Consider the following 25378-nt stretch of genomic DNA (forward strand, 5'->3'; position numbering starts at 1 on the left):
ATGTTTGTGTATGTATGTGTGTACATGTATGTGTGTGTATGTGTGTGTATGTGTGTGAGTATGTGTGTGTATATGTGTGTATGTATGTGCATGTATGTATGGATGTGTGTATGTGTGTGTATGTATGTATGTGTGTGTGTGCATGTATGCGTGTATATGTGTGTGAGTATGTGTGTATGTATGTGTGTATGTGTGTGCATGTATGTGCAGGTATGTATGTATGTATGTGTGTGTGAGTGTGTGTATGTATGTTTGTGTGTGTATGTATGTGTGTATGTATGTATGTGTGTGCATGTGTGTGTGTATGTGTGTATGTATGTGTGTATGTGTGTGCATGTATGTGTGGGTATGTATGTATGTGTGTGTGAGTGTGTGTGTGTATGTATGTATGTATGTGTGTATGTGTTTGTATGTATGTGTGTATGTATGTTTATGTGCATGTATGTGTGCATGTATGTGTGTGTATGTGTATGAGTATGTTGTGTGTGTATGTATGTGTATGTATGTATATGTATGTGTGTATGTATGTATGTGTATGTGTGTGTATGTGTGAGTGTGTGTATGTATGTGTGTGTATGTGAGTATGTGTGTGTATGTATGTGTGTATGTGTGTGTATGTATGTGCGGGTATGTATGTATGTGTGTATGTGTGTGTATGTATGTGTGTGTGAGTGTGTGTGTATGTATGTATGTGTGTATGAGTGTGTGTATGTGTGTGAGTGTGTATGTGTGTATGTATGTGTGTGTATATGTGAGTGAGTATGTGTGTATGTATGTGTGTGTGAGTGTGTGTATGTGTGTGTGTGTGTGATTTTCTTTTAAAGTGAGTTCATTTACTCTCGTTTGATGTGTATGAACTCTTGGGATGTACCACATTAAAAATATGGACTAAAATAACTGAAAAAGGATAATAGTTGTTTCTGAGTGGATTCAAAATTTCAAGTTATTTCAAATCTTTTTGGAATGTTTTGAAAAATTACACACTTATTTAGATCAGAAAAATTCACAAAAAAAAAAAACTTGTCTTCATGGAATACGTCCATGTTCTCTTTGGTTAGAATATGGGACTGAGGATGAAATGGTTCATAAAGTAAGTATCTTCAAATTATAACAGAAAACCATAATTTATCTGCAACCCTGTGTTCTTTAGTCTAACTCTAAAGTATCTTAACACAAAAAAATTCAGAACATGTATTTTAACCAGTATCAGTACGGTTGTTTTTTTATATTCCCAAAATGTCATTTTTCACTAAACAGTGATATTTATTACCTTTTAATAGAATCATTACTATAATACAACTGTAGAAAACTTGAAGCACGGTGTACAACCAATCCCTTGTTAATAGAAACTGCTTCCTTTCCAGCAAACCTGTGAAGATTTTCAGCACTTAACATTTTTGAGTGATGAAAACCATAAAATATATGGCAAGGCAAAGGATTTAAGTTTAAAAGTGTTTAGTTGTTTCCAAGTTTCACTGAAAAATTATATTATGAACTTTAGTGAGATTTAATAAGCTCATTCCATAGTACTGTTGAAATCTGAGAGCATTCTTCTGTTTCAGGCTGTAAGTCAACTTCCATCACACTGTGGAATCAAAGGAAGCAGCTGGAACATCCCATGGTAAGCCCTGGCAGCAGCCCCATTAGCTGCACAGAGGACTGAGAGGAGAAGTTGTCTTTAGGTGTGCACATGTCTCACATTCCCAAAGGGAGAAGTGAGACCTCCCTTTCCTTAAGGCACCTGTCACTTTTCTTTCGGGAACTTCTTTTCTCTTTCATGAACACCCTAATGGCTATCTCCTAACACATTTGGTTCTGTCCTGTGGACTTTGAAAGTGTGATGCTTTGTAGCGCAGACAGCACTTCATGGACTCCCTCCCTATCATCGGCTGCTATCTTCCAGACATGGGGAATGCAACCATGGACTCAGAGCAGTTGGCTACTGGGCAGACTTGAAGCAAGGCTTCATGGCGACCTCTTGGGTACAGATGGATGCTGGAGGAACACTTGCTATGTTGTGACAGAGCCCCTGGTGTGTCTCCTATGTCCTGTAGAAAACTTCATCCCATGCTCGTGTGGATGTCCCTGGTTTAAGTCAGAGGGTCATGCGCAAGCCAAGTAGCATAGACATTTTCAGAGAGACAGAAGGGTTGCAAAAGGTGAGAGAGGTATGGGGAGCAAATGGGACCAGAATGTATTACATACATGCAACATACATGTACATGCATTATATACATGTATTTCATTATGAAACTGTCAAAGAAAATGTTCAATAAAAATGCAAAAAGATTTCAAAATTTCAAAGTATACAAAACATGGTGTTCTATGCAAAAAAGAAAGAGTATAATTAATGACTTAGGCACAGCATTGCTAATAGTAATAAGCAGTCCTTAAATACCGTAAGATTTTCTCCCAGCATGGTGTTTTTAGTACATGTACTAAACTATAATTTGTAAGATTGCAACTTTCACAAAATTGGACTGCATTTTTAATTAAATTCCTATTTTCTAACCAAAACAACTGGGAAACCCCCACAGACTATAAAATATCAGTGTATTAGGCTTCTATACAAGTATATAGTTAAGAATATTTGTCATGTAAGATCAGCCACTGTTGCTTCTTTATAACATCATATTCCCTCTGAGGAATTTCATTCTTCATAATAATTCACACATTGCCATCTGAAAGTCAGATGATTAAAAGCAGATCTTTCCAGGTCCTTTTCCACTCAGCCTTTCCAGTTCCACTCTGTCCCATAGTTCAGAGCAGTGGGCACCAACCCTACTGCACTGCATGAACACAGAAAGCACTCCGGGAGCTTTAGATAATACTGACTTGGGGACCTGTGATGACAAGTTTTTCTTCTCTCAGCTACACACAAGAGAGGGGGAAGCCTTAACTAAGAAAATGCCTCATGAAGGCAACCCTGTGGGACATTTTTTTGATTGATGTTTCATGTGACATGAATTCATTCATTGTAGGGCAGTGCTACCTGAGGCAGTGTCCCAGATGGCAAAAGAAAGCAGGCTGAGTAAGCAAGCCATCCATGCAAGCCAATAAGCAGCATCCCTCCATGGCCTTATATCACTTTCTGTCTCCAAGTTCTGCCCAGATCTTTGCTCTGGGTCCCCATATTGATGGACTGTTACAAGAAATTATGTGAAGTGAACCTTTCCTCCCAGCATCACTTTAGGTCCTGCTACTTTACATCAGCAACAGAAATCTAAGATGGAATTCATCTCCAGAGTTTTCTTTTAGTTAGTTGGTTTGCAATTTTCCTAAGGACTAGGATTCATTTAAAGTAATGAAAGAATAGAAACATAATCATAATCAGAGGGGTTTTTTTTTTCCAACAAAGAAAACAACACAACCTTAGCTTTATGGTTCCTTCATGTGACAAGAACCGAAAGTCATGTTTTCGGGACAGTCATGTGAAGCTGTGGCATGAGCACGTGGGCCTGAGTCTGACCCGCATGGAGAGAGCCAGTTATGGCTCTGTTACCCCACAGCGCGGAGACAGAGACCAGTGAGGTCCTAGGAGCCTGGTGGGCAGCCAGCCAGACGGTGAGCCCCAGGCTCAGGCCTAGTGAGAGTACAATCTCAAAAAGGACAAGGAGGGCTCCTAGAAAAGGAACCTTGAGATTGGCCTCCATACATGTGTGCACACACGTGTACATGTGTGAACCTGTATAAACACAAACATACAAAGAAAAATTTCACTTTTCAAATAAAGGCAGTTGAGAATTCTGAAATTTTCCAAGATGAGATTCTCATATCAGCTGATTTGTGTTGTGGCTGTTTGTTTTGGTAAGCCCAGTTCCCGGGGTTCTGGCGTAAGAACAGGTATGCTGAAGATTTTCTACTTGGGAGCTTTTGGTTTTTATCTGTGTCATTAAGTTAAATGTCCACTCTGTTGGTTGACATAAAATCAGCATTTTACTTTTTCTCATAAATAAAATATAGTAAACTGATTTGTTATAAGCTGAGTATTTTATTTCATTTAAAAATACTTTAAATACACAAATATCATCATACCCTGCCCAAAAAAATTAGTAAAGATTCTCTTAGAATTTTATTTGTTCTAAAACAATTTATAACACACACAATATATATGCAAGTGTATAAAATGGCTGAGGAACAGAAGTGGGCTTTTGGCAATAACATGAGTTGTCGATCAAATATTTGCTCAAACTTTCTCTTTGATAGAGGATAGCAATTATTTATAATGCACTCTTTTCTTTTCTTTCTTTTTTTTTTTTTTATTTTTTGTTTGTGTTAAAGATGTCTCTGGCTTATTCCAGGTTGGAGTTGACCCAGCTTTACAAAGCAATTCCAATTTGCAAGTCATTAACTAAATCCTGAGTAGATTTTCCACTGGTAAATAGCTGAAGAAATAACAGATCACAGCTCTTCCATGTTTCTATGTAAACATTTAGAATTCATTTTCTTAAGAGACTCGCTCTTTCTTGCTCATCTTTCTCCCTGTAGAAATGTTCAAGTTATAATTATGCTCTGTGACGTGACAACGCATGGGGGCCGAGGAGCACCTCCGTCAAAGGAGTCATGGTCCTCAGGGCCCCGGAGCTAACACAGAAGTATTTCGTGGAAAAGACAAGGTGGGCAGTAAAGTACACAGGGAGCTCTGCAATGCTCCGCAGCCTCCCAGACAGCACTGCCACACAGACCACCATCAACAGTGCCCAGGGCATGGGCTGATGGTACAGCTCTCACCAGGTGAGCTCAGATAATCCTTTATGAAGGTGCACTATATCCTGCACTTCATGGCTGCACTACATTTCCTATAGAACTGCTAGTTAGCCCAGTGAATCACCAGCATTGCTTTAAAAGCAGAGATAATCAGTAGCAGGCCCTACAGATGCAAGGTTTGTGGTAAATGAAAAGCAAGGGGTTTCTTGCTTCCTCTGTAATCTACATGTAGACTATGAGTAGTACTAGGCCCACATACTAGGATCCCAGTCCTCTTAATCGACTGCATGGAGAAAATGGATGTGAGGATTTTATTGCTGAAATCCGTGACAGGCAGAAAAGGATGAGAACGGAGAGTTGGCTTTAGAAAGGATTATTTAGACTCACAGAGGGCACACAAGGACATCTGCTGCAGTATAAGAAACAGGAGGAAAGCAGAAGGCAACACTACTCCGAGGCCGACTCTGAACAGAGGGCCACGCCACAGAGTATCTATCTCTCTCCCTGGGGAAAGCTTACATTGCATGTATGATTGTGTGTGTGCGTGCGTGCGTGTGTGTGCACACACATGCACACATTTCTTTGTTTTCCTAGAGTCAGTATTTTTGTACCTTTCTGTTAAAATAATCTTATAAATAGCACCCTAGTTGGCTCTCTGATGCTCACATTTGCTGTCCCCGTTCTCCTTCGCCGTTTCGGCATTTTCCGATGGGTTAATCGTGTCATATTGCCAGTTTCTCCATATCAGCTGTGCTTTTAATGAATGTTCAACTTTGAACAGATTCAAATTCACAAAAATTCTCAAGACAGTGCAGAATCACACCTGGCACATATTTGGTTCTCCTTATTAGCAATATCTCATACTTGGGCACTAGAAGATCCAACTAATGGGCTCGTGTTACCCTGCTGCTGTTATAGTCTATAGTCTGGTGTCCGCTAATATACTTATGTGCTTTTAGCTAAGATGGGACATTTTATTTAGTCATTTTGTATTTAGTCAATGTGTCTCCCCTTGTAGCAACGCTGCTGAGGGCACTGCTCAGACATGGTGCAGAATGCCTTTTATCCAACACTTGCTTGATTGGCTGGAGTTACAAGTTTGGAAATAGACACATAAATTTCTCATAAAATATAAAACTTGTTCATCTTCACTTTTCGTTGTATAGTGACTCTGGGCAGTAAATGTACAAATGTGGTTCACAACCACGTATGGTAAAGTGGTCTTTATGAGACTGTTACAGTTTAATCTCACTGACTGCCTTACCTGTCACCCTAGAGCTTTGGTTTCCAGGCTTCAGCTCAGTGGATATTGCTGCAGCTGAATTTAAGGAGGGAACATTTCCATCTCCTAACCCTGCCTCCTGCTCCTCCCTTCTGCCGAAGTCCCCTGCTTCCAGCTGAGGTGGTTCTCACTGCTTGTAAACACCCCCTGCAGGTGACTGCAGGTCTGCTGGGTGCCTGAATGCTGTTCATTTCTTCTCGGACAGTCAACAGATGTTTGTTCTTGTTGCTGCTCTTCTGGCATAGCCTAAAGATGTCATTCAGTGTCTTCTGGCACAGGTTTCTGTTTAGAGGCCAGCCGCCCCGCCTACTTTACAGACACCATTGTTCCCCTCAATGTTCTTGAGAGCTCTTGCCTTTCTGTTCTTAGCAGCTTGCCTTCTCTGGGTACGGCTTTCATAATGGCTTGCTGAAATTTAGCCACATATGTTGATGTCTTTTATCAGATTTAGGAAATTTTTGACAGAGTTTGTTGAATATTGTTTCCCATCTCGTCTCTTTAGGGACGTCAACAACACACTATATGCCATCCATATTGCTGCTCAACCTCTCTAGTACATTTTCCATAAACTTTATTTATAAAAAAATTTTAAAAAATTGAAAACATCATACAGCAAAATTAATCAGCTTCCATGTATTCTAAATACAAACTTACATCATGGTTATGGAATGCCTGTTTTATAATTTTATTGTCTTTATTATATAATCTTAAAGATGATTTTTATTTCATGTATATTAGTGTTTAACTGTGTGTGGTTTGGTGCATGTGTGTACACTCGCATATGCATGTACTTTGTGCACGTAGTTTTTGCAGAGGCCTGAAAGCATCAACTCCTCTGGAACTTGGATTATAAAAGGTTGTGAGCAGCCATGTAGGGGCTGGGGACCAAACAGGGATCCTCTCCAAGAGCATCGGTGAGTGTTTTACCCATGGAGCATTTCCAGCTGTGACTCTACTAGTAATTACATTCTCTTTTACCTAGCCTTCTTCCCCCAGAGGTCTTTATTTATTTACACTTTCTGCGCTATGACTTCATGGGAACAAGTTGTAGTAGCTCAGGGTCCTTCTACTGATTCTTCCAGAAAATGTGATTCTCTGGGTAGGAGAGGCCAGCACTTTAACTGAACCCCACATAGGTATGATTTTCTATTGTGTGCCCTAGGAAGCTACCTCAGTTTATATCAAGTTCCCAGTTTCTCAAAACACACATTTGTACATACACACACACACACACACCTCACCCTTAGCCACAGCAATGTCAGTGATCTGCTGACTTCTAGGTAAAATTTGTGAGGCATTCCTTTTCACATGTGCCCATTCTCCTGATGCCTCCAACATCACGATAGCAAAAGATGTGTAAGCACACAGCCAGAGGGGCCAGCTCTGAGTTTTCTAAAAGGTCTAGAGAACACAGTCTGGGTATATGTATTTCCCATGTTCCATTGTGTTTATTACCTTGGAAAACTACCAGGAGATGGTGTAAGGAAGGGATAATTTCCCAGAAGTTATCTTAAAGTGCTGGTTGGTTAATCCCAACAACTGTGGGCTCCAGGGGCTGTTTTCGATTTCGTGCTTTCTCTTGTTAGTGGCTTTCTCCGGGTCTTTTCATGTCTTGCTTATTGTACTAAAAACACATGGAAATGGAAATTCATATTTTCTTTTTTCTCCTTTCTTTTGTCAGGTAGATGTGGTGTGAGGGCTCATCACTGGTCTAGAAATTAATAAGCAAAATTGGGTTTGGAGTTAGGATGTTTCATTAGACTTAGTTGGTACCTGACATCAAGTACCTCATGACCTCCACCGAGTTTATCATGGTGTCATTGCTTTGATGTGCTTTTATCTCTAACCATGGAACAGTAGAGATCTTCAGTTAAGTTCTGTTTTATTGTTTTGTATGTTCTGTTTTCATGTCAGGACCTCTTCCTGAGCAAGTCTCAGGGATGTTTGAGAGACAGATTTTGAGTCCCTTTAGCTCCTTTAATCGAGGGTCATGCTTTCCAGGGGCAAAGTGTCTCTTTCCTTTTCCACCCTGCACAGGTTAACAGCACAGAGAAACTTTAAGGGGGAGTCACTCTGTGTTTTTGTTGCTGTTTAGGAATGATCTGATTCCTAAACTGTCAAACTGGAAGTGTTGCAGTAAGGCGTATCTCTTTACTGGCCCCTGCGGTCTCACTCCACGGATGCTGCTCTAGTTTGGAGCTGAACACATTGACTCTGTCACTCGGTCCATGAGCTACATGTTCCATGAGAGTCCCTTCCCAGGCGGTTCAGTCTGCCCATCCTGGTGCTTCTGCCCTGGCGTGTTTCTTTACCCCACTGCCTGGTCTATGACCAGGTAACTTTTTATACAGGTTTATATATTCAATTCTCAATAAATAAACCTTCTATACAATAAGATTATATCCAATAGACAAAGACACAAACTGCCCTTGTATATGAGATAAAATGACCTACAGAAACCCTTAAAATATTTATATCTACTTATGTCCGATTACAGCCACCAGGATCCAGGTCTGCTTTCTCTAGCTCCATCTTGATCTCTTCCCACAATCTCTGTTTTAGTTATGTTTTCCTACCTTTTCTCTGCTTACCTCTCCACTGTCCAATCACGTATCACCTTAATATCAATCCATAGAACAGAGTCACTTGTAGAGCAGGCTTCTAGAGCTGGCCTGGCTCTCAGCAGATACCTCTAAGGAAACTGGCTCTGTGTCTAGCTTATAGTCAGAGGAGAAAGTCTATACAGATCAAACCTGCCAAAGATTTCTCTCAGTGCTACAGAGTTCTCACCCTGTGGAAAGAATGATCTTCCTTTACTTCCTAGACGCAAAAATATACACAGTGATGTATATAACCAGCAACATTAGTTTCTGGTGTAGGTGGGGTTGTCTCTCAATGTACCAGAACTTCCACTGTTAATGGACTCCATCGTTCTCTGGTACATTGCTTATGAATGTGCATGGTTGGCATTTATCATTTTCCCAGCATTGGCACTGAGAATGATAGATTGACATCCTTGAACCTAATCATATCCTACTTAAAAAAGTTTCCACTGTTTGTTATCAGCAGCAAGAATCTCAGCTTCTGCCATGCTCTCCCCTGGGATGTTGTCCTTAGTTTCGTGTTCATAAGCTGGGCCTGCATTCCCCTAATGAGGCCTCATATACCAGGGCCATCCTCGTTCCTTGTTCTTGTGGAACATGTGGGATCACTACTCCTCCAGTGCTGGAGTAGGAGAGGGCACACCCCTCCCATTTCCTTTTTATACCATGTCTCAAACATGTCACAGGTCCACAGCACATAAGAGGGCTCACATCTTTTTATAACGTTTTCTAATTATTGGTAAAAGCTTAAGACAACACCCAGAATAATTAGTAACAAGTGCAGAGACCACCTGTACCCTCAGAGTCCTTTTTTGCAGCTTGCTTATCTTCACATGCCAGGCTGAGTACCTGCCACCACACTCATGCGTATTCTGCACATCTTGACTGCAACATAAATTCATCACACTCTCCCAGAAAAGGTCAGATCTTCCTACCATCTCACACAACCAGCTCACTCAAGCCCCACCTCCGAGAATGTGCATGTTTCCCAGGAGGATTCCCAATGCACATCTCCTTCATTGTTGCTGCAGGGCAGTCTCATACAGGAAATCTTTCAAATACCTGAATATAAAGTTCCTTTTAAGTCATACGACATTGCCTATTGGTACCAACAGTTATGTTGAGTTTGAATATGATGAAGTCATGTTTGCCCTAGCTTTCCTTCATCAGAGGTTCAATAATCTACTTATCAGTATTTTATACATGACCATTTCATGTGGTCATATTCTACATGGAACTCAGGGAAAGCATTGGTGCAGGTCATAGTATTAGAACTATGAACTGTGAGCCAATGTCAATACCCAATCTTCTCAGCAGAATTTGTTTTTCTGTGCTAATTTTATAAGTCCCTTGGTTAATGGGTATATTTTTGAAGTGTGCACACAACTGTTTTAAAATTCAGGCAGCATTTTCTACCAATATGCAACTTCATAGGTAACCAAGCAAATTCTATAAATGTAAAACAGAGCAAGGGTGGATTTTGTACGTACATGTGCTGTGTATTACTTGTGAGTATGTGGGGTGAGTGTGGCTAGAGCAGGAAGGGAAGGAGGAAAAAAGTAGAAAAGGATCAGGAGATTAAAATCTTGTTGGAAAATTTTAAATTAGTAGTTATGAATAGATATTTAGATAAACTTAACAATTATATTAAAATGTAAATTACTCATAAGCTTAAGATAGAAATAAACAGTAGTCTAGTTTTTTGTTCATTGCCTAGTTGAACTATATAGCATTATACACAGATTATGCATTTAATGGCCCAATACCAGAATTACAATGAGAACGTTGATGAATGGGAGTAACACGGATAAATGTGAGCTAGCCCATCACCTGTCTTATGTCGCATGTGTCCTGACCCATTTATCATTTCCAAGCCTCGAGTGGATAGTTAATTTATCTGTATCCAATTAGTATCATTTTTGCCTCTCTGGCATATCTGATATTGGCTCTTGAAATCCTTGGGAATAGCCAAAGGAACATGGGTGTTTCCTGTTGGAATATTGTATAAGTTTGTATATGGAAGTCTTAAAGGAGAAAATTACAGTAAGACAGGTGAGCCAAAGAATGGTAGTTGTGAGGCTGCAGACTTTCATCTGTAGAGTTGTTAAAACAAAAGAGCTTCCTCTGAAAGCTGCTGACCTCCCTGACACCTGTGTGACAATCAGAGTCCAGATGTCTCTCTCCCAGTGTGAGATGAGGCTATCTATAGACAGATATGCAGTGACTGTCAAGCTGCATTCCCCACCCTCTCTAACCCTTCAGAACTTTACATGCAAGAGTGGGAATCCATCTTTCCATCTGCTTCTAAAACAGTGCATGACGATGCTGGCCTTGCTATGGGACGGGTTCCTAAAGACGAAAGCCAGTGCAGGTGATGCTGGTGAGAACGGAACTGGACTCTACCAGAACAGACAGGAAAGGGAGGGACCTTGGGACTCACAGCAGCTTTTCTCCATAATATTCCCATGAATGAAGCTGTTGCTGTTTAGAGTAGCTATCGTTCAGTTAAAAGACAAAGCGTACGGAAACTCTGATTTCCTTCTAACTTCCTGAGGTGATTTCTAGCCTATGTTTAAACTCATGCTTTTGACTGAGCTGTTGTTTTCTATTACAGACAAGCAATCTTTTCCATGTGGGTATTCTTTGCTTTACCCTGGACATGTTTGTTCTTGTAGCTGCAATCTAACACCTCTAGAACAACTAATCATCAAATAGCACAGTTCCCCGGGCTTGCCTGAGAAATGGATATATCTCCCATACATCTCTACATTTTATGTGCACATTTTATTGTATCCAATAAAATCAGGGCATGAAATCATAAATTTTAGCTTGTTTTTAAATTATTTCACCTAAGTATAGTTAGTAGAAACTCAATATGGAGCTCCTTTGTATTTTTTATGGTGAAGAGATTTTATTTTATTTTATTTTATTTTTTTTTTGTGAAGAGATTTTAATACAAATTCTCAAATCGCTTTTGTTTGCCCAAATATGTGTGTATGTTACACAGAAGTACATACATAATTTTTTAATATCTTTCCCTCACACACATATATGAGTGGTTTCTTGGGGACTAGCTTAATATGACCGAAAACCTTGTCAGGTGGTCACTATTAAGGTGAAACACATTAAGGAAATGGGGAATCCACGGCCATCAGTTAGTCACTGCAGCTGGACCTGAAAAAGCAAACTTTTGTTTTACACTTTACTGGACTATTTCCATTTCTTTCCAGGACATACTATCAGTTACATATGCAAATATACAAAGCAAGAAGAAAGCGACCAAAAAGATGTCTTCAGTATCATTTCATAAGCTACAAAAGAACTCACCAACAATGGAAAACATGAGCTGGTTCTAAAATAGTTGATGTCCAGATGTCCTTCAGTAGATAAATGGATACAAAAATTGTGGTATATTTACACAATGGAGTACTACTCAGCTATCAGAAACAATGACTTTATGAAATTCTTAAGAGAGTGGATGCATCTAGAGAATATCATCCTGAGTGAGATAACCCAGTCACAAAAGAACAGACACAATATGGTGTCACTGATAATTGGATACTAACCCCAGAAAGCTCTGAACACCCCAGAAACAACTCAGACTATATGAAGTTCAAGAGAAAACAAAGGCCAAAAAAAAAAAAAAAAAAAAGAAAAAGAAAAAAAAAGAAAAACCATTATGTTTAATCTTTACACACCAAGAAAACTTTGACTATTTTCAGGTTACATCTTGTTTTACATGTACTTTATGCTCATTGTAACTAGTAAGATTTTAATGCACACTATCAAACCTTTAAAAAAAAATCAAGTACTGACAAATGTATTCATATACTTTTATGTAAAATGCTTAAAATCTGTACATTTATCTTTGTTTTTTTAAAATAAAGTTGTTCAATAAAAAAAGATAAAATAGTTGCAGAGGTAAAAACAAACAAACAAACAAACAAACAAACAAATAAATAAAAAATAAGTTGATGTGAGTTGCCTTGGTTAGGAAATTAGCAACAATGTTCTATTTTCCTCTGAAACATTAATATTCAGATCTAGAGTTTGAAGTGTTCATTCTCTCTCACAAGCTCCCTCTTCCTGCCCCGCCTCTCCTTCTTTCTAACCAGACTCAGGAATGAGGCTGGCCCGTAGCTTCTCATGGAGCCCAGCACAGCCCAGGAGGCAGGATGTGGAGTGTGGGATGGAACTGTAGGACCGTATCCAACTCGTCTACCATGAAACTGTCTTCACAAAATCTCAATCAGTTGCATGTGATTTCAGGTGAAAGTAATTAGGAATGAAGGGTAAAAATTACACTAGAGGAAAATTTATGCCCTTAAATAATATGGTAAAAAGGTTAAAAGTTAACACTTTCTGAATCATCTTAGTAGAGAACAAAACAGAAAGAATAGGTCCAATGGGAGTAAAGGAGAAGTTAAGCAGAAGGTAATAAAAGACAAAGTAAAGACACAATAACTCTGTAAGAAGCAATGATCTAAATGAACCAAAAAAGCATTAGTAAGTAACATTAACACAAATACAGCACCAACTGCAGATACACAGCTACCAGACAGAGAGATATATTAAAATATATAAACAATTTGATTGCAATTAACTTGAAAATAGAAAAAATGAACAGATTCCTTAATAAAAGGATACAATCTTAGAAATATAAAGGTAAAATACTGAAATTTTAACCAAATATAGCAGTATGTAAAATGGTCGTCTAGGTGTATCCCTGGTGCAGAGCAGGAGCCCACCACAAAGACATCGCTGTGGTCACCTAGAGTACAGCACTGTGTGCATGAGACCATGGAGGGAGAGCTGTGTCCATGTCTCAGGAGGCACAAAAAATAGTCTCAGAATTAAAACTCCGCCAAACATCAGCAAAGCAGGGGAGAAGAGAGATGCCAATATTCCCCACAAGGGATGCAAGCTCTAAACACAACACATACTCTGTGGTAAATATGTAAAATAGCCCTTTAAAAATCTGGGAGATGTGTTACTTTTTCTCTTTTTGGTTTGTTTTGTTTAAAATCAGACAAGAGTACCAGATCATAAAGTCTGGCAAGAAAACAAAAAAGTGAGTGCATTAGGTTTCAAGATGATCTATCACTATTAAAGGCAGCCACAGAATTGTCCAACTGAATGCACCCAATGACTTATTAGAAAGTTTAGTCAAGTTGTTAGTTAGGACAAATGATCTCATATTCAAGTATATTTTGATAAAACAACAGTTTATAAATAATTTTAAAGCCCGATGATACTATAAATAAAAACCATCAGTGGAAAGCAGATTGTTACAAAGGACATGTGAACCCTTTGCCAATTGTCTAAGAGGTACCTCTAGCAGAAAGCCTAACCACGAAAGCCAAAAGAAAAAGTGGAGTGAACAGAGAGAAAAATATCTAAGGGAGAATCTCTGTGATCTTGGAACGAGACAGAATTCTAAAATTAAAATCTACAGCATAGAAGATAAAGCACTTGGATTTAATTACATCCAAGTGAAGTGTTCTTACAATGAAGGGTAACACGTACAACTGTTTTGTGTAATGACAAAAATTCCGTAGTAAATCTGTAGCATCTACACAATGGAGAATATTAAAATTGACAGTGATTAGAACAAAAAGTGTAATAAACCTAAGAGAATCAAGGGAGGCAGCAGTCTGATTGATTAGAAAGGGAAAGATCACAAACTGTTAGCAATCACAAACTGCAAACAAGAGTAAGGACCCAGGCCTCATCTGCGAGCAGCTGTCGGCTTTCACAGTCCCGACTTTGACAAATGCTGACTAGAGCTGTCATCGGGCCATTTAGGAGGACAGACAGCCCTGTTTGCACAGGCAGGCTTGAACTCTGTGATCCAGACTGCTGCTCCAGTCTACACATCAGTAAATACTCTCATGCTTTACACTGAAGTACTCTGGGAAGTGTTGTTTTTAGTTAGACCCCAGTGAGTGAACACACTGATAGATAGAACTTGGCATGTGCACACAGAGGCCTTACAAAAGTCACACATTGGAAACCACACTAGGATGGCCAAGAACACCCAGGAAAACATGCAATACAGCACCCTTTCTGTTAAAAAAAAAGTATATGAAAAGAAGAAAAGAAAGTACTATTCCTTATTTAAGACTATACAAAATAAATATCAAACGAACCAAGTAGGGTGGGTTTCCTGGGTGATTAAAAGAGGACAGGAAGCAGGACGAAGTTAAAAAGAAAGCAGAGCTTGTGGCCCAGTGGTGAGTAGGTGCATTGCCTGGGGCAAGTTTGGTAATTTTTTGCATGTAAGTCTCAAAAGCAGAGAGGAGACCAAGGCTAAAGCAAGTATGGAGGAGCCAAAGAAGTGGATATTCAGGAAGGAAGTCATCAAACTGTTACAGGAAGAGAAGGGCCATAGCATAACTGTTATTGTTGTTGCCTTTCAATTCTTCCCAAATTATTTATGTCTATATTAGTATGTATCTATGTATTCATGTATGTATCTGTGTGTCTGTCTACTATTTATCTATCTGTCTGTCCATCTGTCTATCCATCTATCCGCAGTACTAGGGACAGGACTGAACCTAGTACCTCTTGTATGCTAGGTTAGTGCTCCACCACAGCCTAAACTCGGTTCAGATATTTAATAGCAGTTCCTCATTCCTCCAATTTAACAGTTTTTTATGGAACTTTACAAGGTGATGCTAAAGTTCATCTGAACGAGCAAAAGATAAAAAACTGCCAATATACTCTTGACAGAAAACATGTTGGAAGACATAATAATTGTAGTTTTGAGACAGGACAGCATTGGCATAGAGACAGACAGACAAATGGATCCCCATCAAGTTCCAGAGATCAACCCACACACATGGAAATTTGCATGATATTCCATATCAGTGAAGTGATGAATTATTTTTAATAAGAGGGGGCAGGAAGGATTATTGAAACCCATTAAAAAACTGGATTCCTATCTGTAAAAAACACATTAAAAAGTACTACAAATTCCATAGTTCTTTAAAACTAAAAACATTTAAAGGATAGAATCTTAATGATGCTGAGAAAAGAGAACTTTAAATCACGGTATACACTGTAAAGCTGAGGACAAAACTGAAGAACTGTAATGCACTGGAAGATTCCATACGTTTGACAACACAAAGCTAGATTATGATCGTAGCCACTGACATAATCGGTGGAAAAAGGAGCACATGGTATTGCAAAGCCAACCAGTAGCAAACAAGTAGGAAATAAGGACCTGGAGGAGGAAAATCAAGGACCAATATGGAAGAGGATAAAGCTGAATATAGCCTCCACCAACAATCATAACGATGCAAATTTAAACCTAGGTGGGGACTGAAGATGCTGCTCAGTGGTAGAACATTTGCCGAGCAGGCACAAGACCTGGGTTAACAGTGCCAGCAATGCACCAGCACACACATGAGCCCATGCACCTGCACACACATGAGCCCATGCACCTGCACACACATGAGCCCATGCACCTGCACACACATGAGCCCATGCACCTGCACACACATGAGCCCATGCACCTGCACACACATGAGCCCATGCACCTGCACACACATGAGCCCATGCACCTGCACACACATGAGCCCATGCACCTGCACACACATGAGCCCATGCACCTGCACACACATGAGCCCATGCACCTGCACACACATGAGCCCATGCACCTGCACACACATGAGCCCATGCAGCACCGTGGTCTCACACAGGGCCTGCCTTTCATTCCCAAAAACTAAGTGGCATCTCAAAAGGTCCTGTAACTTCACTTCCAAGGAATCCAAGTCTCTTCTGGCTTCTACAGGCACCAGGTACACATGTGGTGAAAAGACAACACACGCAAGCAGAACACTCAAATAATATAAAAAATAATAAATAAAACTGCAGACTTCCAGTGAGAATTTACTTCATAGGCACCAGAATAACAAAATCTAAAAGACTGAATATTGCAAATGTGGCTGACATGATGGTGACAAGCCAGGGTGGCCACAAAGGGACACTGATGTAGGTAACTGAGTGTACATGTGCTTTCACGTGACCATGAAGCTGCTCTGACCCAGGAGAATGCAGTCATTTCTAGAAATGCTGCAAAGAACGACTCTGGCCATTCTCCTGTCCCTTCACTACAGGGTGGGCACATCTGGTCTGTCCACAGAACTGACCACAGTTCAGGAACAAAGCTCCTTACTGAAATGGATCAATTTCAAAAAAAACAAATAATGAGTGACAAGGCAAGTTTGGAATATACAGATGTTATCATTGTAAAAGTGTAAAAGCAAGTGTGAATAACACTGGTATTAGAAACACATGTATTCTGGCCTAAAATGATAAACATGGCTCAGCACCGTAGCAGCAGTCAAGCCTGATGACCTGGGTCTGATTCCCAAGACCCGCAGGTGAAAGCCCCTCCACACTCCTCCCCCTTGCAGGATAGCAGGAGGTCAAGGAGAGGGAAAGGAAGGGGCTCTGGTGACGCTCTGTGGCTTAGTTCATGATAAAAACCCTATGCATGGATTTTCATGTCTGATCTTTGGCCTTTAAAGAAAATTCCTCTGCTGGGTTCCCTCCAGAAAGCTGCCCTTTGTGTGGCAGGCTTGGTGGCAGTGCTGCAGTTTGGTCTCTGTAGGGAGTGGCAGGCTGGTCCCAGGGCCCAGCTGTTCATGCTTCAGTGTAGGCATATTGAATCCTTCCTTCTTTGCTTCCTTCTTTGCTTCCTCCCTCCCTCCCTCCCTCCCTTCCTCCCTCCTTCCCTCTTTCTTTCCTTCCTTCCTTCCTTAGTATGAGGATACTCCACTCTAACTCTACCATGCCATGTCTCAGAACCTAATGTTTTTCCTCCCAACTCCTTTCTCTGTTTGACCCCAGGACCATTAACCTGCTGGAGCCTCTTGTCTAGGGCTCCACAGCAAGGCAACTCCCATATTGCCTCTGCCCCACAACAGTGTTCTATGGAGGAAGGATAAATAGGTTGCAGTTTTGGACTCTTGTTTATGCTACTGAAGAAATAAAGTTTGCTTCTTTTCTCTTGGCTTGCTGCTGTACTTGGCTGGCTGCTGGCCACTCAGCTCTTATACAACTTGCCTGCACTGGTGGCAGGGATGTATTTCTTAAGTCAGGTGATGTAATAAAGCTACTTTGAACTTTTTCCAGAAAAATGAATTAAGAATTAAATTTGGTGGAAATCAACTGCTTATTCATTCAATGTCTGACAAATTGAGAAAAATTAAGATGCAGAAGATACAGAGGGAGACCGGGGATGGTTTGAAACTGGGTCAGCCAACATGAAAAAACAAGTTGCGGACTATAGAGAGGCTTATGGGGACATCTTCTAAGCTAGGTGAGAAAATTGACCCTCACTCTGTGTATGAGCTGTTCACCCATAGAAGCAACTGGATGTGAACATTTCTTACTCTTTCACTTTATATATATAAATCTTAAGAAGAAGAAGCCCAGTGCAGGGTTACAGGTGGTGCTTAAAACCTTCACTTCAAATGCAATTGATTCTGCACATAATTTGTTCCTGTTATTGCTGGACAGATGTGCCTGAGCTTATGTAGCTCTCTCTGGTCGATAAAGAATATGGTTCCCACGTTTGGATGTTTCCTAGCAGGCCTGGTGACATCAGCAGCAATATGTAAAGGCTCAGGGAGATGGCTCAGTGGGTAAAATGCTTCCTGTGAAATCATAAGGAGCTGAGTTTTGATCCCCAGAATTTGAGTAAAAATGCTAGGGACAGTAGTATGTTCCCATGCTGTAGGAAGGGAGAAGGTAGCTCCTGGGGAGGCCCCGGCAAGCCAGACCGTCCAACACAGCAAGCTTAAGGCTCACTGAACTCCAAAAAGGGTACAGAGATAAAGGAAGACACTTGGCATTGATCTGTGACCCCCAACTGCATACAAGCAGGGGTGAGTTCATTTCATACACACACACACAAACTCACAAACATATGTGTGTGCACACACATAAATAATAAATATCAAAACTGCATTCTAGTTCATGTTCTGTCAGATAACAGTTTTACAAAAGGCTAAATTATATCTCATGTTTATATTTTATGGCTATGAAGTAACACATTCTCAAAACTGAAGTAGAGGTCAGAGGTTGCCTTGTATTTTCACTGTTGTCTACATAGTGCCAAGAGCTACAATTTATACTGTGCTTTCCTATTAGCTTATTTGATCTTTACCATGTCCAAATAATTAGGTACATATCAATTTTTAAATGAAAATTAGTTTTATAGAGACTTTTCCTTTTCTTCATATGTACTTGTAGCTTTGAGCACAGACATTATCATGCACATTCCTGAAAGTGGCCAATGTGGAACTTGAGCTCAGCAGCATCTCTCATTAGGAAGCAGCCATGAGTCCTTGCATGGCAGTGCTGTCAGACAGCTTTGGCTTTTGAATTGCTTCCTTACCTCCAAAGAGATGGAATCCTTTTCTGCAGCTCGGCAAGGGCCATTTCGCAGAGCTGGATTTCTGAAAGCTTTGTTTTATTTTCAAATATTCTTTAGTAAAGAATGTCTTTGTGGCGTTGTTCAGTTCTAGAGTAAAAGAAAAGAGTATTTTGATCACTAATTTGAATAAAATAACAAGAATACGATTGTCACATCATTTTGATAATAAACTCATATCTCTCTAGGTTTGTAAATGTAAAACTGTATTTAAATTTAAAAATCCCAAATATGTCACCCAAATTCCTATTTGGTGCAGGTTTGAAACTATGCTTCCATACAGAAAGCATGTTTAGAGAGAAGCATCTGCATCGGGAGCTACGCCAAGCAATGACATAATGGTGCACACAGAATGGCTGTTGTCAAGGCGTCTGCTCACACTAAAGAACAGAAATATCAGGCAGCAGAAAAGAACTCACAGGCCAACCAGAGGCTAGTCAAGGCTCCCCTTCAAACAGCAGACAGTTTGAGAGCCACAGAGCCATACAAGGGTAGGCCTAGCCAGAGAATGACTTTTTGCATGAGCTCTCCTTGGAGAGTCTTGTATTGGACAGGGAGCCAATATAAGAAACAGCCAGCATCTCCATCAACCATTTACTTTTATCTTCATCTCCAAATGACCCCATGTCGCACTGGGCACCTCTTTGCTTTCTTTCCTACCTCTTTCTGAGCCTTAGCCTATTCTAGTTGCTTATGACTGTTTCTATTTTACCTATAACTGCCTTAGGTTGACTCTCAAGAAAGGCAAAAGAAAAACTCACAATTCAACAGCAAAAGGAAAGTGTCCAAAAAATCAGCAATTGAGGCTATGAAAGCAGCAAGTCCAGCTCTATTCCTGAAACTATAGCTGTGGGCTGGTAATTCAAGCACATGAGTTAGAAAAAAGGACAGTTTTAGTGTTTATGTAAGCTTGATTTGTTATGACTTCTGCTTTCAGGGTGAAGATCCTTGTATTGTTTTCTACAGAGACCTACATGTGTTTTCCTACAGTCCACTCAGTCCACTGCCAATGGTCAGCCCTTCAGTCAAAATGACTGTTGCCTGGCAAAGGGAAGAGCCCTCCTCATCGCACCACCTCTGCCATTCACACACACAGAGGGTTAACACATGTCAATGACCTGCTCAGTGTCCTCCAGGGCTAATCATCCTAATTTGCACAGTTTCCCAATAACTAAGGTATCTGATAAGTGGTATTGTATTGACTATTGGGGAAAATAACATGACATTCTAAATGTCCTCATAAATAGACTGAGGTGGTAAATAATGAAGATTCTGTGATACAGACAACATAAACTAAGCAGATAACTCAAGTGGTGATAACTCAAGAATTTATTAACACCTCTGCCAAGTTCTAAAATGTTGATGCAGTAAACAAAGACACCACCACACACTATTTGAAAACTTACTTGGAAATATTGAACTCTGGCAAAACATTTAAAAAATGCAAAAGCCAGCCAGAAGCTTTTCCTTGGAGGAGATGGGAAAATCTCCTATCAGTACAATCAGTAATGGCACCCCCATGATTGTGGGGATGAGTGAGAGAGACTCATTCAAAATGCCCTCACTTTACTTTCAGATTCCATTTAACCACAGGGAAAAGCTAAGTTCAAGTTCCCCAGCCCTAGGGTACCTGGGGACTGCCTAACAGCTGGGTGGCTTCTATTGTAAGAAAACAGTTGTCAGGATCCAGACATCTCAAGGACACCTTCTCCATTTTTCTAAGAACCTACTCCTAACCCGATTGGTGAAAGCTCCCCTATTAAGCCCCTAAAGCCAAAATATAATTGGTCGATGCTACAGCCCACCAGATCCTCCTTGGTTTCTGGTCTCATCTTTTAAATATGTTGTGCACAGTATACCTCCCAAGTTTGTTATGTGGTTCTGATTGGTCAGAAGCAGCTTGATTACAATAAATTTTTGTTATATACATTGGCCTAGTGTTTGAGTTATATTGGATTTAAATGGACCCTACAATACTACTCCAACTTCTGGGCTTTAAGGAACTTAGCAGACAGTGAGCTTTAAAAAAATGTGTAGAGGACATTTGGTGTAAACACATGAACCACAGTATGACTAAGGCAATTATGATAATTTGCAAGATAAATTGCAATTGAAGCTGTAAATGCACCTGTGTGCCTACAGCATGCTCTGTGAGACTTGTCCTTTCGGGTGATTGTATTTGCTGTGTTTGAACAGAGAGACATCTAGACTAGAGAAGACCAGGAAATCATTGCTGAAATTATTGCTGGGCCAAGTTAGAGCCACACTTAATGCTTCTGAAGTGTGGAGTTCTCTGTCAGCCAGCAAGCTGCTTTTCGTATCCGCTTCACACCTAATCTCTGGCACAAATTTACTCTGTGATCTGCTATGTGCCAGTACTTTGATGATGTATTTAGGAATAGAGATTAATTAAACCTAATTCTGTCTAAAGAACATTGTATTAGATCCATGTTTTCAAAACGCCTGTCTAGGTGTCACAAATCACTAAGACACTTGCTAAAAAGGCATGCTCATCCAGATAGTGTGGGTCAGCACCGTGTGTATATGGGCCATAAATATGTTCTCTCTAACAAGTCCCTTAAGGATTCTGATTCACAGCTAGAGTTCATAGACACTGGGTAGAATGACCTTAAGTTCTTTTTGGTTGTAATAGTATTTAAATATATTAAGCCTTATCTTACATTTATATAAACCCGAGTAGTACCCTTATCCAAGGATGCTATTCTCCTACAGATATGTATTGTTTCAGCTCAGTGGCATGTAAGTTTGAAAATCCAGGCATAGGCAACAACAAATGGAACAGTCAACATTACATTTCTTCAACTAACATTTGAGGAACACCACAGACAAGCTGGAGACAGGAGAGGTGACAAAACCCTTGGTGTCGATTTTGGCTGCTACTACCTATTAGAGAGCACAGCCTCCCTTTTTATCTTTTAAAAATGTATTTTAGGGGCCAATAGTAAGAATAGAAACAGGCAACCCCAGGAGATAGGAGATGGGGAATCCTCTAGAGTGTACCAGAGACCATGAAGATCAGAGATGCTGAGAACTCAGATGGAGAGACCTGAGATGAAATGTCCTACAGTGGGGGAGGGAACTTGTAGAGTCTAGCAAAAAGACAGGGCATTGACTGAGAGAGGGGGCAGCCATCCCACAGTCAAAAACTCTGTCCCAGAACGGTTCCTGTCTGTAAGAACTGCAGGGACAAAAATGAAGAAGAGACTGAGGGAAAGGAGGTCTAGTGACTGGTCCAAATTGGGATCCAGCTTAAGGGGAGACTCCAAGGCCTGACATTATTACTGATGCTACGATGTGCTTACAGACAGGAGCCTAGCATGGCTGCCCTCTGAGAGGCACAACAAGCAGCTGAAAGAGTCAGATGTATATATTTATACTCGACCAATGGACAGAAGCTGGGGTTAAATTAGGGAAAACCTGGAAGAAGCTGAGGAGGAGGGCAACCCCATAGAAAGACAGTAGTCTCAACTAATCCGGACCCCCGAGAACTCTCAGACACTTAGCCACTAAACAGGCAGCATATACCAGCTGATATTAGGCCCCCAACACATATACAGCAGAGAACCTCCTGGTCTGGCTTCAGTGAGACAAGAAGCATCTAACCCTCAAGAGACTTTAGGCCCTAAGGAGTGGGGAGTTCTGGTGGGGTGAAGGTGGAAATAAGGACACCCTCTTGGAGACTAGGGAGGAGGAATGGAATGAAGAACTGTCAAAGGATAGACTGGGAGGGGGATTACTGGACTGTAATAAGAGATATAATAATAATGATAATAGTATTTTATTTATTGGGTGTGTTTCAGAGGGGTACATGCATGCCATAGATAGAGCTTTGGTGTGAGGATTTGGGGTTCTCCTTTTCCTCTCTGTGGGTCCTGGAGATTCCATACAAATCATTAAGCTTGGTGGTTAAGTGTCTTTGCCAGATGAGCCATCTTGATGGCTTGGGGTGTGCACTAGAACTTGGCAAATATAATCAATGTCCAATACTATTGAGTGTACTAGAAAAGACTAAAATCTTTACAGTGGAAACAGTAGCATGACTTGCTTTCATTTAAAATCCAGTAATTACTAGAAGCTGGGGAGGTGGCTCCGTCAGTAAAATACTTTTTTCCATTTGTGGTGATTTGAATAAGAATGGCTCCAAAAGGCTCATATATTTGAGTACCTGGTTCCCAGTGGGTAATTGTTTGAAAAGGACGAAAGGGCGTGGCATCGTTGGAGGAGGTTCGTCACTTGGCAGGGGGTGGGGGATAGCTTTGAGATTTCAAAAGGCCACCTCATTCTCAGTTATCTTTCTCTGCCTTTTCCCCCAGTGCACGCCTGGCTGCTGCCATGCTCCCTGCCTTGATGGTCATGGATTCTGATTCCCACACTGTGAGATACACACAAACTCTTCCTTGAGTACGTTGCTTTGGTTATAAGGTAACTGTGTCGGCAATGGCATTGAAACTATCGCATGCAATGCTTTCATAAAACCAAAGTAATTACTACAGGATGGGAAAGAGTCCAGTAGATTATCTGCCATGGAAGCCCTGATACTTGAGTTTGATCTCCACCATGCACATAAAGAGCACACCATTTTTATCCCAGTGCTAGAGAGGTACAGGTGGATCCCTGGGGCTTGCTGGCCTGCCTGCTTGGCTAATCAGATAATCAGTGAACTCTAGGTTCAAGGAGAGCCATTGTCTCAAAATATAAGGTGGATAACAATTGAAGAAGCCATGCAAAATTAACCGGAAGCTTACACACAGACACACACAGACACACAGAGACACACACAGACATACAGACACACACACACACACACACACACACAAGAGAGAGAGAGAGAGAGAGAGAGAGAGAGAGAGAGAGAGAGAGAGAGAGAGAGAAACAGATACACATTCACATAATAAATTCAACACACTTGAATAATAAATGTGACAAGTAAGATAAAGAAATCGTAATTTCCTTGATACATTTGAGAATTACATAATTAGAATTTATATCATTATAAATTATTACTATAATTTATACTATTACTATTAGGTTTTTTCAACAATTAGAAAGAGGGAGCTACATATGCAATAAAGGAGGTTTAGAGTACAGATTACATCAATATTGTACTTTTTGGAACAGGGTATGTCTCTGTAGACCTGTTTGGCCTGAAACTTGCTTTGTAGGCCAGGGTGGCTCCAACTCATGAGATCTGCTTTTTCCCCATTAGCATTTGCCACCACAGTATGTGGTTGTCAGAATACAACTAAATGGAATGGTTACCAGAGTGAACAGTAGGTATGACGATATTTGATATTTTAACCCTTTGGTTAGGAAGATAAAGAAAAAAGACTTTTTCTTAATGATTTTTACTATGTAAAACAATTTTAAAATTTAAATATATTTTGGTTATATTCATTTTCTCCCCTAAGTCCTTCTAGGTTCTCTTTCCCTCCTTATCCACCCAAATTTTAGTTCTTTCTCAAAAGAAAAAAAAAAAAAGAAAAGAAAAAGAAACTAAGTATAAAACCTGCTCCAAACCAAGAAAACAAAGCACCCCTCCAAAAATAAAACAAACTAATAAATAAACAAACAAAACTAACAAACAAAAGCCCTTCTAACTATAACAATGAAACAAAGAAACACCCCCCCCCCCCACACACACACACACACTGTGGAGTGCATTACATGTTGGTCAGCTTCTCCTTCATATCTTGCAGTTAGTGTGCCATTTTAGATAAGAGTTTATGGCTGCCTTGGTGTTTATGTTTCTCTTTCTGATAGTGTCTTCAACAAATGGTGCTGATCAAACTGGTTGACTGCATGTAGAAATATCCAAATTGTGCCATACTTAACATCCTATGCAGAACTCAACTCCAAATGGGTTAAAGACTTCAGTAGAAAACTAGGTACACTGTTCCTAACAGAAGAGCAAGCAAGAGATAGTCTTGAATGCCTTGGCACAGAAAAAGACTTTCTGAACAAGACATCACTACCATGGGCACTAATTAATAAGTGGAAACTTCTGCATGGCCAAGAACGCTTTCATATGAACAATGTGGCAGACTACAGTGAGATGTATTTTAGTTTTTATAAACTTTACATCTGATAGGGGAATAATACACAAAATATATAAAGAACTCGATAAATTATATATCAAGAAAAAAATAACCAAACTAAAAAACAGGCACAGATCTAAACAGCAAAGTCTCAAATATTGAGAAACACTCAAAGAAATGATAAACATCCTTAGCCATTAGAGAACTGTAACTCAAAACTACTTTGAGATTCTGTTATACCTGTCAGAATGGCTCAGGTCAGTAAGACATGTAGTAGCTCATGCAG

At 40.2% G+C, this 25378-nt stretch overlaps 1 protein-coding gene across 1 annotated transcript in view; it reads right to left on the minus strand.

Moving 5' to 3' along the window:
* Positions 1-25378, minus strand: part of RNF180 (ring finger protein 180) — a gene marked incomplete at both ends in the record, with an annotated part of 141472 nt that overhangs the window by 13146 nt on the left and 102948 nt on the right. The window contains one exon of the mRNA XM_080933529.1: positions 19001-19126. Within this exon, the coding sequence (XP_080789655.1) occupies positions 19001-19126 (126 nt within the window). The remainder of the gene's footprint in view (positions 1-19000; positions 19127-25378) is intronic.

The sequence above is a fragment of the Micromys minutus genome (genome assembly GCF_963924665.1).
Source record: "Micromys minutus genome assembly, chromosome: 20".
Classification (NCBI taxonomy): Eukaryota; Metazoa; Chordata; class Mammalia; order Rodentia; family Muridae; genus Micromys; species Micromys minutus.